This window comes from Pseudophryne corroboree, chromosome 7, assembly GCF_028390025.1.
Source record: "Pseudophryne corroboree isolate aPseCor3 chromosome 7, aPseCor3.hap2, whole genome shotgun sequence".
In the NCBI taxonomy this organism is placed as follows: domain Eukaryota; kingdom Metazoa; phylum Chordata; class Amphibia; order Anura; family Myobatrachidae; genus Pseudophryne; species Pseudophryne corroboree.
In genome coordinates, this window is record NC_086450.1 from 195,473,670 (window position 1) to 195,491,254 (window position 17,585).

Genomic DNA, 17,585 nt, shown 5'->3' on the forward strand with positions numbered 1-17,585 from the left:
AGGAGAGGCTCTAGCTGCAAGGGAGTGGTGTAGGCACGTATGTATGTGTGTGAGGTATGTATGTGTGTCTATGGGGCAGTGTGTGTGTCTATGGGGCAGTGTGTGTGTGTGTGTGTGTGTGTGTGTGTGTGTGTGTGTGTGTGTGTGTGTGTGTGTGTGTGTGTGGTTATGGAGCAGTATGCGTGGTGGTGGTGGTGGTGGTGGTGGGGGACATGCCTAATTTGTCAGTCCTGGGTCCCATCTTTTCAGATGGTAGCCCTGGGGGTAAGGTGCACTTAGGGAGATTGCTAGACTCCTCAGAGAGTGAGGGAGATTGCTACAATTTCAGTGAGTCTCCCTGACGATTTGAGAGTTGGCATGTTTGATTAAGCTTTAATGTCATAATATCAATGTAGTGTTGGAAAGTAAACTAAGCCCATATCTACCTTTAGCCTAACCCACACAGTGAATGCTGAGATCTGGATCGCCACAGATCTTACCCATTTTAAAAAAAAGTTTTCAGTGACACCATACACATGTGCTGGCAGTATGCCAGTCATATCATGTTTACTGAATTTAATTATACTTTTTGGAGCTTTCGGGGCCTACACACGGTGCGATATGCAGCTGCGATTTAAACCAAAGGGTTTAAATCGTATCGAATATGGGCCCTCATTCCGAGTTGATCGCTCGCAAGGCGAATTTAGCAGAGTTGCTCAGGCTAAGCCTACGCCTACTGGGAGTGTATCTTAGCTTCTTAAAATTGCGACCGATGTATTCGCAATATTGCGATTACAAACTACTTAGCAGTTTCAGAGTAGCTTCAGACTTACTCGGCATCTGCGATCAGTTCAGTGCTTGTCGTTCCTGGTTTGACGTCATAAACACACCCAGCGTTCGCCCAGACACTCCCCCGTTTCTCCGGCCACTCCTGCGTTTTTTCCGGAAACGGTAGCGTTTTTATCCACACGCCCCGAAAACGCCGTGTTTCCGCCCAGTAACACCCATTTCCTGTCAATCACACTACGATCGCCGGAGCGAAGAAAAAGCCGTGAGTAAAAATACTATCTTCATTGTAAAATTACTTGGCGCAGTCGCAGTGCGATTATTGCGCATGCGTACTAAGCGGAATTTCACTGCGATGCGATGAAAATTACCGAGCGAACGACTCGGAATGAGGGCCCTGGTGCATATCGCAGTGTGTGTGCAGGGCTTGCGATGCTGATGCACGGTCCCACTGCCTCGGTATCGCAAGCCCACATCTCATGTGCATGTATGCCAGGTGTGATCAGATCGCAAGCAAACACTATGCATATCGCACCGTGTGTACAGAAGAGCCTTGCGATCCCGATTTAGTGTATGTCACCCAAGCCACTCCCCGGCCACTCCCTGAACCCTCCTCTTTTCACACTGCATGGAGGAAGGAAAGGAAGCCATCAAGCAGCAGCTTGGTAAGTATTAAAAACCACTGACCACCAATGTTTTTACTTATAATGGCCACCGCTATTTATCCCCTGTAAAAAGATGTCACCCACACCCCAACCCACTATTTAAATTAGCTTTTTTTTTTTGCATTGTACAAATCGTACATGGGGGGTCATTCCGAGTTGTTCGCTAGCTGTTTTCGGTCGCAGCGCGGCGATTAGGTCAAAAAGCGACACTTCTGCGCATGCGTATGCGGCGCAATGCGCACGCGCGACGTACTTTCACAAAAGCCGATGCAGTTTCACACAAGGTCTAGCGACGCTTTTCAGTTGCACTGCTGGCCACTGAGTGACTGACAAGAAAGGGGCGTTTCTGGGAGGTAACTGACCGTTTTCAGGGAGTGTGCTGAAAAACGCAGGCATGTCAGATACAAAAGCAGGCGTGCCTAGTAAAACGCGGGTGTGTTTGTGACATCAAAACAGGAACTAAATAGTCTGAAGTGATCACAAGCTAGAAGTAGGTCTGGAGTTACTCAGAAACTACACAATCTTTTTTTGTAGTCGCGCTGCGATCCTTTCGTTCGCAATTCTGCTAAGCTAAGATACACTACCAGAGGCTGGCGGCTTAGCGTTTGCACGGCTGCTAAAAGCAGCTAGCGAGCGAACAACTCAGAATGAGGGCCATGGTTCAAATCGCACATGGTTCAAATCGCACCGTGTGTATATGCAATATCAGCTCACGGGACTTCAAGGGAAATCGCATGGTACAAGTCTCACCGTGTATAGGCCCCTTTACTGTGCAGTTCAACATAATTGAAAAGTAGCCACATTTATAGGGACAAAAATATCAAGGTATCAAATCTTTGAATAAGATCAAAACACAAAACTCTAGTCTATCCTCTCTTCAGCTGCTACAAATTTAACAGAGCTCTGTGTGCTTGGCTCTTATTCTCCATTTATCTTTCCATTTGGAACTGTTTTTGCATACTTAAATTAAAGCTATTTTCTACTAGATGAAATGTGACATTTTAGTTATCTTCAAATGCACTGAGTTCACCTAAGTAAGATGAGTAATTATTTGCCTGTCTATATTGACACAAAACAGTGGCCCTCATTCCGAGTTGATCGGTCGCAAGGTGAATTTAGCAGAGTTACACACGCTAAGCCGCCGCCTACTGGGAGTGAATCTTAGCTTCTTAAAATTGCGACCGATGTATGCGCAATATTGTGATTACTAACTACTTAGCAGTTTCAGAGTAGCTCCAGACTTACTCTGCCTGTGCGATCAGTTCAGTGCTTGTAGTTCCTGGTTGACGTCACAAACACACCCAGCGTTCGCCCAGGCACTCCCACCGTTTCCCCGGCCACTCCTGCGTTTTTTCCGGAAACGGTAGCGTTTTCAGCCACACGCCCCTGAAACGCCGTGTTTCCGCCCAGTAACACCCATTTCCTGTCAATCACATTACGATCGCCGGAGCGAAGAAAAAGCCGTGAGTAAAATTACTTTCTTCATAGTAAAGTTACTTGGCGCAGTCGCAGTGCGAACATTGCGCATGCGTACTAAGCGGATTTTCACTGCGATGCGATGAAAAATACCGAGCGAACAACTCGGAATGAGGGCCAGTGTACATATTGCTCTTGTTTTTAATCCTTACCTATACTGCCTGGAACCAGGGCTGCCATCAGAAATTGTGGGGCCCAGGACTGACAAAATAAGCAGCCCCCCCCCCCCCCCCTTACAAAAAATATTTTAGTCAGATATTTTGGCGTCGGTATTCCGACAGCCGGAATCCCGACTGTCGGCCAATTAACTGCATCCCTTTCATACAATTAGAGCAAGCCTTCCCAATTCATATCTAGGTTCAAATTTAAAAAAAATAATTATGCAGTGCATTATGTATAAACATTATTAATCTTTGTTTTCTAATTTTCTTGCAACATCTACACATATAACATATAGCATTTTAAGCACAGTTTTAAACATATTTGTAACATATTTACCAATGTTTTGCTGCAGGGGTTCTAGATTGGGGGGAATGACATGGGGGCAGTGGGCTGGTTGGGGAGGGAAACTCAGGGCTAGCAGGGTGTGAAACATTGAGATGGGGGTCAGTGAGCAGGTGGGGCCACTGGACTGCATGGGGTGATATATGCAGAGGACCTTGGGCTGGAGGGGGTTCTAGGTGAGGGTCAGTGAGATGGGGCAGTGGGCTGGTTGGGGAGGGAAGGGGGGGGGGAGAGATACTGGGCTGGCAGGGTGTGAGACACAGGAGAGGGGGAAGGTGGGTACTATATGTGGAGGGCTCTGAGCTGGATTGGAAAAGTGGCAGTGAAATGGAGATGGGAGGGGTGAACACTAGGCTGGAAAAGGGGGGACACTGCTGAATGAGGTTGGAGGGCACTATGACTACTGGCTGGAGGGTTAGGTGGCAGGGGCAGTTGGGGAGGGAAGGGGGGAGGGAGACACTGGACTGGTGTGGCCCCAGGTGTGTCTGTATACAGGTGTGAACCTGGGGCCCCAAGGTATGCGTATAAATACGGGTGCTCACCCAGTAGAGCAGCCAAAGCTCATACAGCTTCTCCTTGGAAGATACCATCCTCCTGCTGCTACTGTGCAGGGCTCTGGCTCAGGGTCGCGGCCCGGAGGCCCCCCAAGTGGGGAGGAGCTGCTAATGTGGCCCGTCCTGGGGGAGGAGGTGCGTGGCTTCCAGCAGCCAGACACCCAGCAGCAGTGGCATGAAGGTGCTGACTGCCCCCCGCCCACTACTCCACTCCAATACTGCACTGGTTCCAGTGTCACCGTGACCCATCCCAGCCGCGGCTCGTCCTCACTGCATTCTGCTACACAGGCAGAGCTTCAGAACTTGGGAGTGGCGGGGAAGAGCTGCTACTGTGGCTGGTCCTTGGGGGAGCGGGTGCGTGATGCCCAGCAGCCAGACACCCAGTAGCGACGGCAACAAGGTGTTGACTGCCCCGCTCCCACTCCACCTGATGCACTGGTTCCACTGTCACCACGACCTCTCCCGGCTGCGGGCAGTGGTGCTGGGAATATTAACAGCAGCGGCCACGGGCATTACCGACGGTGCTGTGGATGCGAATAGCAGCGGCCGCGAGCAATACCGCTGCGCTGGGAAAAGCAGCGGCGGCCACTGTGAGTGACCCGGGCCCTCCACTCCCTGTCAGAGTGGCCGGGCCCGGGACAAGTGTACCCCTAGCCAGAGCCGGCCTTAGGGATAGGCAAACTAGGCAATTGCCTAGGGCATTTAATATGCCTAGGGGCATCAGCAGCTTCTGCTGATTAAAATGATATGCGGCATGCCTATATTCTGTGTGTAGCATTTCATATGTAGATACAGCCACAGTCTCACACAGTATATAGGCATGCTGCATATCATTTTAATCAGTAGAAGCTGCGTGTGCATCCTAGCCACATAGCAATGCAAATAAGATGCATTTTCATTAAAAAAAGGTGCCAGATGTTAGCATTGAGGCAATATCTATGAGGCAGAGGTCACAGTGTTAGTGGCAGTGTGAGTGCTGTGTGCATGTGAGTGGGTTGGTTGTGCAGTAATGTTCGGGATATGTGGAAGGAGCATTATGTGTGTCATGTTAAAATGCATTAATAATGTGCAACATATGTGTAAGGGGCACTATGCGTGTCATTATGTGTATAAGGGCATTAATAATGTGCGGCATATGTGTAACAGGGTAGTACTGTATGTGTGTCATTATGTGTATAGGGGCACTAATAATGTGCAGCAAATGTGTAGGGGGCACTATGTGTGTCATTATGTGTATAAGGGCATTAATAATGTGCGGCATATGTGTAAGGGACATAATGTGTTAAAGGGCATTAATAAAGGTTGTCATAATGTGTAAGGCGCATTATGTTTATAAGGACACTAATAATGTATCTCATATGTGTAAGGGGCATTACTGTGTGGAATTATGTGTATAAATGCATTACTAATGTGTGGCAATATGTGGCGTTGCGTATAGAAAGGGCACTACTGTGTCGTCTAATGTGAATAAAGAGCAATAGGGTATGATGTAATGTGAATAAGGAGCTCTACTGTGAGGAGTAATGTTTATAAGGTACAGTGATACTACTGTGGGATGTAATGTGAATTATGGACACTATCGCATGATCAAATGTGAATGAAGTTGCAGTACTGTGTGGCGTAATTGGAATTGGGGTTACTATTGTGTGGCCATGCCCCTTGCCAGCAAAAACACACCCCTTTTTGGGCTGTGCGCCAAATGTGTAAACTGTTCCTATTTAAAATATAGGGGGTACAAACACCAAAATAAGGACTGCTATGGGAGTATGGGTGAGGGGTGATGGTGCTGGGGAAGAGGTGCAAGGTCAGAGGCGGAACCAGCGGTGGTACTAGGGGGCACCAGCCAAAATCTTGCCTAGGGCATCATATTGGTTAGGGCCGGCTCTGCCCCTAGCACACCCTTGATGGCGGCCCTGCCTGGAACTACTAGAAGGGTTTCCACTCCAAATGAAGGAGTCACAAACTGGACTCTCATCGCTCTTTCAAAGCACAAATTCACCTATCACAGATTTGACATGAGGCTGAAAGTCACACAGGGCGATATGATGTCAGCTTGACTGTAATGTTAGTTGTATCTGCCTTTAACACTCCTTGATGGGATAAGTGCCCAATATTTATATCTTTATTATTCACTTTTTCATCATGATATACACTAGGGGTATTAAAGTCTTCCAGCTGCTGTAGAACTACATGTCACAGCATGCCCTGCCACAGTTTTAGAATGCCCTAATAGCAAAACTGTGGCAGGGAATGCTGGTATGTGTAGTTTCACAGCAGTTAGAGGGCTGCATGTTGACTACACCTGTAATACACAATAATCTTTTCCTATTATGGGGTCTATTCAATTAGTGCCGGAATTTCCAAGTCGGAAAAACAGCATTTTCCGACTTTTTTTGGTCGAATCTAGATTCGACCTATTCAAGTCCAGTGCCGTTTTTTCTGACTTGTCGGAAATTCTGACTTCTCGGAAAACACTTAGATTGGCGGATTAGCCGCGGATCCACGTTTTTTTGTAGAATTTGCAGGCGTTTCCAACGGGTTCTTGGCCCATTTTCGACAATGTCGATTCGACTTTAAAAAAAAGTCGGATCGGCATTCTCGAAAATGGGAAAAAACCTGTCGGAAATGCCCGCAAATTGAATATACCCATTAGTCTCCATTTCTATGAGATCGAAATCCATTTACATTGAACACTTCATAGCTTGGTCATTCATCCTCTGGAGGTGGAACACACTGGGTCACTCAGTTGGTCTATATACCCGTGGGCTAAGCATTGCCAGTTAACCCCTACTCATAGCTTAGTCAAGGAGTCACCTCTCTACCTTAGCCATTCTGCAGCTTTCAATACAGTCAACAGCAAACTTTTGCTGAACATCCTTCCCAACACTGTCCTTTCCTGGGTCACCTCCAATCTTTCTAATTGCTCCTGCAGCGCCTCTACTTCTGGCACATCCTCTCATCCACTGCAGCTATCTGGTGGGATTCTAAAGGCTCTGGTCTTGTTGACTCTATGCTTTTCTATCTTACACCTCTACTCTTAGTGAACCAATATGCTCCTCTGACCTCCTTCACCACCTATCGGCACACAACACTAAAATCTACGTCTCCTTCTCTCATCTCTCTCCTTTTTTTCTTGCTATTCAACAGCTTCTCTACCAGCTCCACTTAGATGTCCCAACACTGTCTAAATCTCAATATGTCCAAATCTGAGCTTGTCCTCTTTACTCCTCCCAGTGGCACTAGTCTCTTGGATCTGCCTCTGACCTGTGCATCGCTAGACTTTACCTGCGCTGCTTGTCACATATGGGATTGTCACTTAGGTGCCTTGTTACTGCACTAGTTCTCAATTTTTGTTCAGGATCCCCATCCAATGCACCAGACTGTATTCTGTGGCTTACTGATCAGAATTCATAACTTACACTCCCTGTGGAAGGAATGGAAACCAGTTCAGCCATGTACTCCGGTGTTGGTTCATCAACATTTTCTGCAATAGCTCCATATCTCCGATTTCTTTGTTCATCTTAACAAAAAGATCACAAATGTTGGCTTAAAATCAATGTGCATTTTTAATATCAAGAAATTGAAAATAATGAAAACAGAATGGGGACATTCATAGTTACACAAGCCGGACACAATGGCACCTGCGTTGCATGTACTGAAGTAATTGTGGATATTTGCCAGTATGAGAGCTGCACATATTTATGTGAGGGCACCACCACTATCCACAGGCTTGGTGTCATAGCCACCATCATTATCAGTACGTATTTGCAACAACCCTCTACTAGGTGCATGAGATATATCTGAACACAGACATATCTATGTGTAAGCACTACCCCCTATGTGTGTGCCGACCCCAGTGTTTTGGTTTTAAATTTTAACTTTTTGTGTTGGTTTTGCCAAAAAAACCCTCAAGCGTTTTGGTTTTGGATCTGCATTTGTTTTCAAAAATGTATAAAAACTCCAAAAATCACATAATTTGTGCCTTTTTTGTTACTACAGTATTATTAACCTCAATAAGATAATTTCCAGTCATTTCCAGTCAATTTTGACCACCTCACAGAGCTCATAATATTACTTTTACCAATATTGGCCAAAGACCACAGCAAGCTGGGTGGTTACACAGAGCAGCGGCACAACAGTTATAGCACACCTATGAAACACTGACACACAGTAATGGCAGAACAGAAAAGTGGTGCAAGATGGAATTGTCCTTGGGCCCTCCCTCAGTTTGGCAGTACTTATCAGGTGTATGAAAGGGAGTGGTCAAACTGATTGAGCAGCTACCACTATGTGTTACCAGTTGTAAAATACATATTATGGGATCAGCATATAGAAGGCTTTCTTTTTCCTGTGTGCTACTCGGAGATCCCAGAGGTGGCTCCAAGGCAAGCTTGACCTCAATTTGTACACAAGTTTGGAATAGGCGGCACTTGGAAGGTCTTAAACCAATGAAATATACTGTGGCAACAGTAAATATTTCTAACGTTTCGGATTCATTCAATCCGTCATCAGAGAACAAATTCATACATACTTTTACTCACCTATATAGCTCAAACACCAAGAGATCACCCATGCTGCGGTGGAAACCCGGCCAGGAGCGGCGCATTGACGTCATCAGGACACGTGCCCCCATGTATGCAAACTGTTATATGTTCGGAGTTGAACAAAAGCTATTTCTGACAGATTTCAACTTACTTTTCCTTCGTTATATAGACAACATATTGCTGCTCTTGACGAGAACTCACACTTCCTTGGAGACAGTGTTGGAACATGTGAACCTGGCTGACAATGACATTAAATTCACCTTCACGATTAGTGACCATGAAATTAATTATCTTGATGTTTCGATTTACCTGACAGAGCATGGCCTGATCACATCAATATTTAGGAAGGCCACGGACCGCAATACCTTTCTCTCAGCTTAGGAGCCATCATCCATTACCCATGAAGAAAAGTTTACCATATTCACAACTACTAAGGGTACATAGGATCTGAGGTGGCTGAACAACATATGGATGATATGATTGGGAGATTTATTCATAGAGGCTATGACCCTTTGGAACTTGAACACACGAAGGAAAGAGTGCGCATGATCCCAAGGGAAACAACGATGAGATCCCTCTCTAAGCCTGTGTCCTGATTTGAATGTATTTCTTTTATCAATACTTACTTGACAGCTAGCCAGAACATTGTGAAAGTGGCAAAGCGGCATTGGCCTATGGTCAGTGAAGATCTGGAGATTCCAGCTCTGAAAAATTGTCATCTAATGCCCTGTTATCGCAAGGGCAGGAATATTAGGAACATGGTTGTCAGAACGGATATTAGATCCCATGGCAGATCCCCAGTACAACATTTTATGTCCAAGAAACCGGGCAATTATAAATGCATTGGATGCACTACATGTGGCTTTCTAGAATCTGGAGATACATTTAAGCATCTGCACTCTGGGAAAATCCTTAAGATCCGCCAAGTACTTACCTGCAGTAGTAGGTTTGTTGTGTATGTTATTCGCTGCCCGTGTGGTTTACTTTATGTCGGCAAAACGACGTGACAGTTCAAGGAGAGGATGGCAGCACATCGCTGTGCAATTCGTCATGCATTGGAGGGTAAGCCCTGTGACCAGCCGGTGGCCAGACATTTTAGGGACCACAAGCATCCATTGGCTACCTTGCGCTACAAGATGATAGACCAAGCTCCCTGCCCTATCCGTGGTGATGACCGTGATAGGATGCTCCTGAGGATGGAAGCAAAATGGATTTTCAATCTCAATACCATTCAACTGCATGGCTTGAATGAACATCTATCCTTACAATGCTTTCTTTAATTATGCTTACCTCATTATCATATAGATCGCTTTTGCTGTCTATGTTTAGACTATGCTGGTTCTGTCTTCTTTTATGTTTTGGATCATTTGTAGTATGTTTAATCTCCTAATTCCTTGTTTATGCTCTAGTACTTATGTATTGCTCCCTGTTTGGTTTGGGATTCTCTGTTTATTCTTTATGTCTTGCCCTGCTATCTCTTCCAGTGCTCACACTATTCACACAGCTCAGTGGTTTGTTTACTGTTTCTGCAGCAACTGGAGGGAGTGACAGGTGGGTGGGACTGAATGGGACGTGTCCTGATGACGTCAGTGCGCCGCTCCCGGCCGGGATTCCACCGCAGCACGGGTGATCTCTTGGTGCTTGGGCTATATAGGTGAGTAAAAGTATGTATGAATTTGTTCTCTGATGACGGATTGAATGATTCCGAAACATTAGAAATATTTACTGTTGCCACAGTATATTTATTTCATTGGTTTAAGACCTTCCGAGTGCCGCCTATTCCAAACCTGTGTACAGCAAACCTTTGCCTGGAGGGCACCAGGAGCCATTTTTTCATGTATGCTAAGTGCCGGGACACACATGACTCATATATATATATTTGTATGGGCCTTTATCATGAGGCCTTACAATAGACAATGACATGGCCCTAAGTGGGCAAAATGGGCACTTTTATCATGCAGTGTAGGGTCTGCTGGTAATCAGGGAAGCCTTGAAGGGGCCCAGCAGCTTTCCTTGTATTTGCAAATATATGCAACAAATATATCTGAATTTCTATTACCATATAGTTTTCAAGTAATGTTGTAAGGATTATTTAGTGTGCAGGTCATACCAAGGTTGAAAAAGCACCCCCTTTCTGTTTTCTGTGAGCCTTCCCTTTCATGCACCTGATAAGTACTGCCAAACTGATTGAGCAGCTCTCACTATGTGTTTTCAGTTGCCGGAGAAACTAAATTGTCGTGTCATGTACCACTTGAGCTGCCAACATGCCCACCAGGAGCCCTTAGCATCTCTTAAGATTTGGGTCAGTTGGAAAGAAAGACACGACATACAACTTAAACCTAGGATCAAGCACGGTCGCCAAAACGTAGTTATCTGATTTCAAGATATTGACAACTCTTGGAACCTGGCAAAGTGAATAAAAGACTTGATCTACAAGTGTGATATACTTAGCAGAATCAGTAGTTTCATCTACTCCTTCAATTTCTCGTGCTATTTTTCCAAAAGTCTAATAAGGGGAATCAACTGACTCAAGCTGGCAGTATCTGAACTCACTTCACAGGTGACTACTTCGAATGGTTTAAGCACCTTGCTCAACATGGAAAATATTCTGTGATGTGATGCAGAAAAGTACATTTTCCCTCCTCTCCCAATGTCATGGCTTGCTGTGTAGCTATTGATGGCTTTTTGATGTTCCTCCATCAGCTGAAGCATGTAAAGTGTGGAATTCCACCTTGTTACTACTACCTTTTGCTTTAGTTGGTGGCAGGGCAAACTGAAAAATCCCAAATTGCTTTCTAACAAATATTTAAAATGCCCGCTCTAATATATCTTGTAAAGGACTGCACCTCTAATTACCATGTGCCATGAATGTGCGCTATACAACGCAAAACACTGCATCCCATAAGAGAAAACAATACACCCACACATTATCTGAGTTCCAAAGCTCATTGATGTATATATTTGTTATTAAAAGGATATGGATTCAATATATTACAATGTACAGTATACCTATAGTTACATAGTTACAACTCATACAGTAAGCAGTTAATACATACAGTTACAGCATACAATACCATTCCTTTCTCATATAAATTTGTCTCTCCATATCACTCTCTCTCTCTCTCTGTGTAAAATCATGCAGGAACTGGGCAGACAGCATCTCCATCATCGTCTGGGAAAAAACTGCCACTGCCCACTGTGTGTCTCTGTACTGTGTTATCTAGTTTTGGGGGAGGGAACTTTCTCATTCATGATGAGTCACTAGTCTGTTTGTATGCTAAACAGGTTCAGCCTTGAAGACATCAAAAGGGGCTGGCCTGAGCTTCCTGTCCACTATCCTAATAAGAGTGATTTTAGCTTTCATACATTTAATCATAACTATTTGTTGCAATGTCCTACAACTTAATAACAAGTATCAAATGAATCTACACATTAATCTGCTTGCTTTGATACCAAATATGACAGGTGTATCTTGCTTCGTTCAAATAATACACATACATGACATCACTTCATTATATAATATTAAATAATTATGATGTCTGGCGCTTGATATTATTATAATTATGTACTGTATGAAATAAGTGTTGAATCCATCTCTGTGGCATGTCCGTGTAAATGCGTGTGTTACCATATATTGCTGTGCTCGCTGCGCGTATTTGCAAGTATAGTGACTTATATGTGTAGAGTTTGTATATTCTTTCTATGTAATATTTTTGACTTCGACACTGATCTGTTCTTGCAGACATTGCAGTCTTTTGCATGCAGCTGCTGAATGCCGAAAATATCCCTAAATTTTTCGGCCCACAGACAGCATCTCCTGCACACCCCTGTCATTTCTTAAAAATCCCTGTACCACCAAGTTTATGCTCTCACAATATTTGTAGCAAAGAAGGCAAGTAAAGTCCTTGCGTGCATAAAATGGGGTATTGAGTCAAGGGATGAGAATGTAATCCTGCCTCTATATAAATCATTGGTACGTCCGCATCTGGAATATTGTGTTCAATTTTGGGCACCATATTGTAAAACAGATATCGGGGAGCTCGATAGAGTTCAAAGGCGCACTACTAAACTGATTAAAGGGTTAGAGACTCTGGAGTATGAGGAAAGGCTTACTAGGTTAAATTTGTATTCCGCTGAAAAGAGGAGACTAAGAGAAGACATTATTAATATCTTCAAATATGTAAAGGGTCAATTCAAAGAGTTAGCAGGGGATTTGTTTCCTAATAAAACTCTGTATAGGACACGTGGGCACTCATTGAGGCTAGAGGAGAGAAAATTCTGTACACAATGTAGGAAAGGGTTTGGAACTCCCTGCCAGAGAAGATAATAATGGTGGACTCAAAAAATGCATTTAAAAAATGGATTGGACAGTTTTCTAGCTGAAATAGGTATCCAAAGCTATAACATTTAATATATTGACATTGGCCCTCATTCCGAGTTGTTCGTTCGTTCTTTTTCATCGCATCGCAGCGATTTTCCGCAAACTGCGCATGCGCAATGTTCGCAATGCGACTGCGCCAAGTAAATTTGCTAAGAAGTTTGGTATTTTACTCACGGCATTACAAGGTTTTTTCATCGTTCTGCTGATCGTAGTGTGATTGACAGGAAGTGGGTGTTTCTGGGCGGAAACTGGCCGTTTTATGGGAGTGTGTGAAAAAACGCTGCCGTTTCTGGGAAAAACGCGGGAGTGGCTGGAGAAACGGGGGAGTGTCTGGGCGAACGCTGGGAGTGTTTGTGAGGTCAAACCAGGAACGAAACTGACTGAACTGATCGCAGTGGCAGAGTAAGTGTCGAGCTACTCAGAAACTGCTTAGAAATTTCTATTCGCAATTTTGAGAATCTTTCGTTCGCAATTTTGCTAAGCTAAGATTCACTACCAGTAGGCGGCGGCTTAGCGTGTGCAATGCTGCTAAAAGCAGCTTGCGAGCGAACAACTCGGAATGAGGGCCATTATGTATATGGGAGTGATAAGAAATATAGTTGTCAATAGGTACGAAACCATTATTTTGGCTGGTGCATTATAATATGCACTGCTTAATACGAATACCCGATGGGCATTTTGCCTCTGTTCAACCTCATTAACTATGTAGTATTATCACAAATCCTGAGGAGAGTCCAAGCTGGATAAGCCATTTTTTCTATCATCCCTTAGTTTTTCTAACAGGTTGTCAGCGGTATGCCTCTTAGTGAAGCCAGTGACACACAGACCAGCCTGCCTCTGAATGAGCTGGTGTTGTTTATTAGATGCTGCTGCTGTTCATGCTGCTAAAGACGATTCACCTGCCCAATGAGCTACATTGGCATTTTGTAGACCAATAATTAGTTTGTTTTTTTAACATCCTTGTACAGCCGAGGAATTGCTTGTCTAGTAAAATGGAACCAAGACAGAATTTGCTACCAGGGACACAGGACCTTAATTAACTGTCTAAAACCCACTACATTAATGGCCACAAATCTAATACTTGTTTAGCCATCATGGCATCAGTGATCCTCTGTGTGACTGGGTAACAGCTTTGTTATTTTCTTCCTTTTGCAAAGTATTGAGTAAGTCAATTGTTGTTTAAAACTACTAGTTGTCTTCTTGGTCCCCTTCTGGGATGATGATCCATCCACAGCAGGAGCAGGCCTAGCACTCGAGGATTCTTCTGAGCAATGCTGGATAGTCACCTAGCCTTATCAAATTAGATGCAGGACAACCTCTGATCATTAGGGAGGATATTGATGATGAAGGTGTTGGTTGTGGAGATTGCAGGTGCTGTAATCTAGCTATGAGAAGGGAGGTACCTGATGCTGGACTGCTTGTTGGTATTTGTTTAGCACAAGTTTATGATTTTCCCCAAAACTTACCATGAATTTGCTGCAAATGCCATAACAGGGAGGAGATTCCTAGATGGTTAACGTCCCTACCTCTGCTAACTGTAGCTTTGCAAACACTAAAGATGGCTGGACAGATATTGTCAGAATTTGGGCCAAAATAATTCTACACATAAGAGATGGATTTTTTCGGTCTTGTGCCCAGGTATGACAATGCCCCATTTCCTCTCTCAGACTACCACCTGCTCTCCTTTAACATTGAGGCTATCGACACCACTGTCTATCTCATGCCCTGAACAACTCCTCATTTCCCCTCTCAGGCCACCACCTGCTCTCCTTTAACTTAACTCTTTCTGCTACTCCATCTCTAATTCCTAAGGCTACCATCACTAAATGTAACATTAAGGCTATCAACATCACTTCCCTATCCTCCCTGCTTGACTCACTTCTCTCACCTATACTGTCTCTCTCATGCCCTGAACAAGCCACATACAGTACAATGCTTCCCTTACTTCTGCTCTTGGCTCTGTTGCTCGCACCAACCACTATTCACCTTTGCAGATAAACACGTCAACCCTGGCACACCAAATGCACAAGATATTTGAAAAAAAAGCTCACGTACTGCTGAGCGACAGTGGAGGAAATCACGCTCTAAGGCAGACTTCCTCCATTTCAGACTTATTCTCTCATCATTCAGTGCTGCCCTTTACCTCACTAAACATTCATAATTTAAGACCCTCATCTCCTCCCAGTCTTCGGCCCCCGGCATCTCTTTGCCACTCTCAACTCCCTCCTCTGCCCACCCCCACCTTGTCTCCCCTCCTCACTCTCTGCTCTTGACTTTGCCACTTACTTTACATCCAAAACTGACTCCATACGTCAGGACATCACATTCCACCAAACCATCAGCAACCAGTCACCCCCTCTCCCTTTTCACCACTCCCCATTCCTCTTACCAACTCTGACATCTTTCTCCCATGTATCTGGTGAGGAAGTCATGGCCCTCATCAATTTCTCACCCCCCTCCACTTAACGATATTCCCTCCCACCTCCTCCGTGACCTCTATCTCTGTGCCTATTCACATCTTGCACACTTCCTCAATCTCTCCCTCTTATCAGCCTCTATCCCTCTTGCTTTCAAGCATGCACTCATCTCACCTATTCTTAAAAATCCTACCCTTGATCTATATACTCTCTCCAACTATCAACCCATCTCTCTCCGCCCTTTAGCCTCCAGACTCCTTGAGCGTATTGCTTATAACTGCCTTACTGCCTTTCTTTCCTCCCACTTACTGCTTGACACATTCCAGCCTGGCTTCCGTTCTCTCCACTGAAACTGCCCTCACAAAAGTCTGCAATAACCTCCTTTCTGCTAAATCCAAGGGCCACTACTCTTTGCTTATTCTCCTCGACCTCTCTGCTGCTTTTGACACTGTTGACCACTCTATCCTTCTGCAAATCCTTCACTCCCTTGGTCTGCATGATAATGCCCTCTCCTGGCTATCCTCCTACCTCTCTGACTGTTCCTTCTCTGTCTCCTCTCATGGCTTCACCCCCCCCCCCCCCACACACACACACACACACATCTACTAACTGTAGGTGCTCCCCTAAGTTCTGTTCTTGATCCTCTCCTTTTCTCTCTCTACGTCCTCTTTAGGTGAACTATTTTGACTTACAATATCATCTCTATGCTGCTGATACTCAAATCTATCTTTCCTCCCCTAACCTCTTAATGCTTTCCTCACTTGTATATACAACTGTCTCTCTGCTATCTCTTCTTGGATGTCCACGCGCTTTCTTAAACTTAACATGTCTAAGACTGAGTTGATCATCTTCCCACCCTCCCGCACAACCTCACCTCCAACAATTTAATTATCTATTAATGGCACTACTATCTCCTCTAGCCCCCAAGTGTGATGTCTTGGAGAAATCCTTGACTCCTCCCTTTCATTCAAATCACACATTCAGCACCTCTCACAAACCAGTCATTTTTATCTCAACAATATCTCCTGGATCAGAACCTTTCTCACCCAGGATGCCACTAAGACCCCTATCCACTCACTGGTCATCTCCAGACTGGACTACTGTAATCTTCTCCTATCTGGCATCCCTGACAAATACCTTTCTCCACTCCAATCTCCTCCTCAATGCTGCTGCCCAGCTCATCTTCCTCACCAAACGTACTTCATCCACCTACCCTTTCGTTCAAGCCCTTCACTGGCTTCCCTTCCCTTTCAGAATCCATTTCAATCTTCTCACACTGACCTACAAATCCCTCACCCACTCCTCTCCCAGTTACATTTTGGTCTAATTTTCTTAAGGTGTCAAGTAGGCATAATTTTTAATAACTAAAGGTTGTAAGAAGTGGTCAATCATGGGCGGACAAATGAGATGTGATATTGTGAGACACAGAAATAATGGGTCTTCCCGGAGGTTTAATAGCAAGCTTTTTCATTTTGTGTTATAACACCATTTTGTATAGCCTACTCAGTCAAAGCTTTTAATTTGTTTATAATACTAGCAGAGGGATCACTTCTTAATTCTTTATATGTGTCAATATCTCTCAATTGACGACTGACCTCTTTTATGTAGTCCTCTCTCTCCATCACTACCACTAAGCCTCATTTGTCCGCCGGCTTAATTATTTTATCATGATTTTCTCTTAATGATTTTATAGCATGCTTATGTAGCTTGGGAGGTACAGACATAGGACCAAATTCAGACCCGATCGTAGCCTGATACCCTTTCTGGAGTGCGCACGTGCAGCGGCCATACCCAGTAAGACCCAGTGAGATGCAAAAGCATCTCACTGGTGCAATCACCTCTGCCTGATTGACAGGCAGAGGTGGTCATGGGATGGGAGGGGGCATGCCAACGGCGTTAGAATGCCGTTGGTGGGGCGCAGTCCGGACAACGCAGGCGTGTCCAGACCATTGCGAGGGTGAGCCCGGGGCTGTAAAGGAAGAAGTGACTATTTTACAAAAGGGGCTAAAATTTGCCCCCACTTCGTCAGCTAACCCCTTTGATATTAAGATAATATAAGCAATTAAGAATTTCAATATCCAGATTAGGGCTTTAAATACTGCCTCAGGACACTTGCGGTTAGATGCACTTGACAAAGGATGATCCACATCCAAAACACGTTGTGCTAAGGACCGCGTTCTGAACTCATTGGACTCCTGCTGAATTTGTTCCTCCAACTGGGCAAAGCTTGTGGTGTGTTGCTGGACTGCCAACCAGGAACTCTAACAACGAGGCGCACA

General features: G+C 44.7%; 1 protein-coding gene across 2 annotated transcripts in view; it reads right to left on the bottom strand.

Annotated features, from left to right (window-relative positions):
- Positions 1–17,585, bottom strand: part of SLC11A1 (solute carrier family 11 member 1) — a 274,961-nt gene that overhangs the window by 162,677 nt on the left and 94,699 nt on the right. For both annotated transcript variants that reach the window (XM_063933920.1, XM_063933918.1), the window contains exon 2: positions 7,384–7,484. In XM_063933920.1, the coding sequence (XP_063789990.1) occupies positions 7,384–7,484 (101 nt within the window). The remainder of the gene's footprint in view (positions 1–7,383; positions 7,485–17,585) is intronic.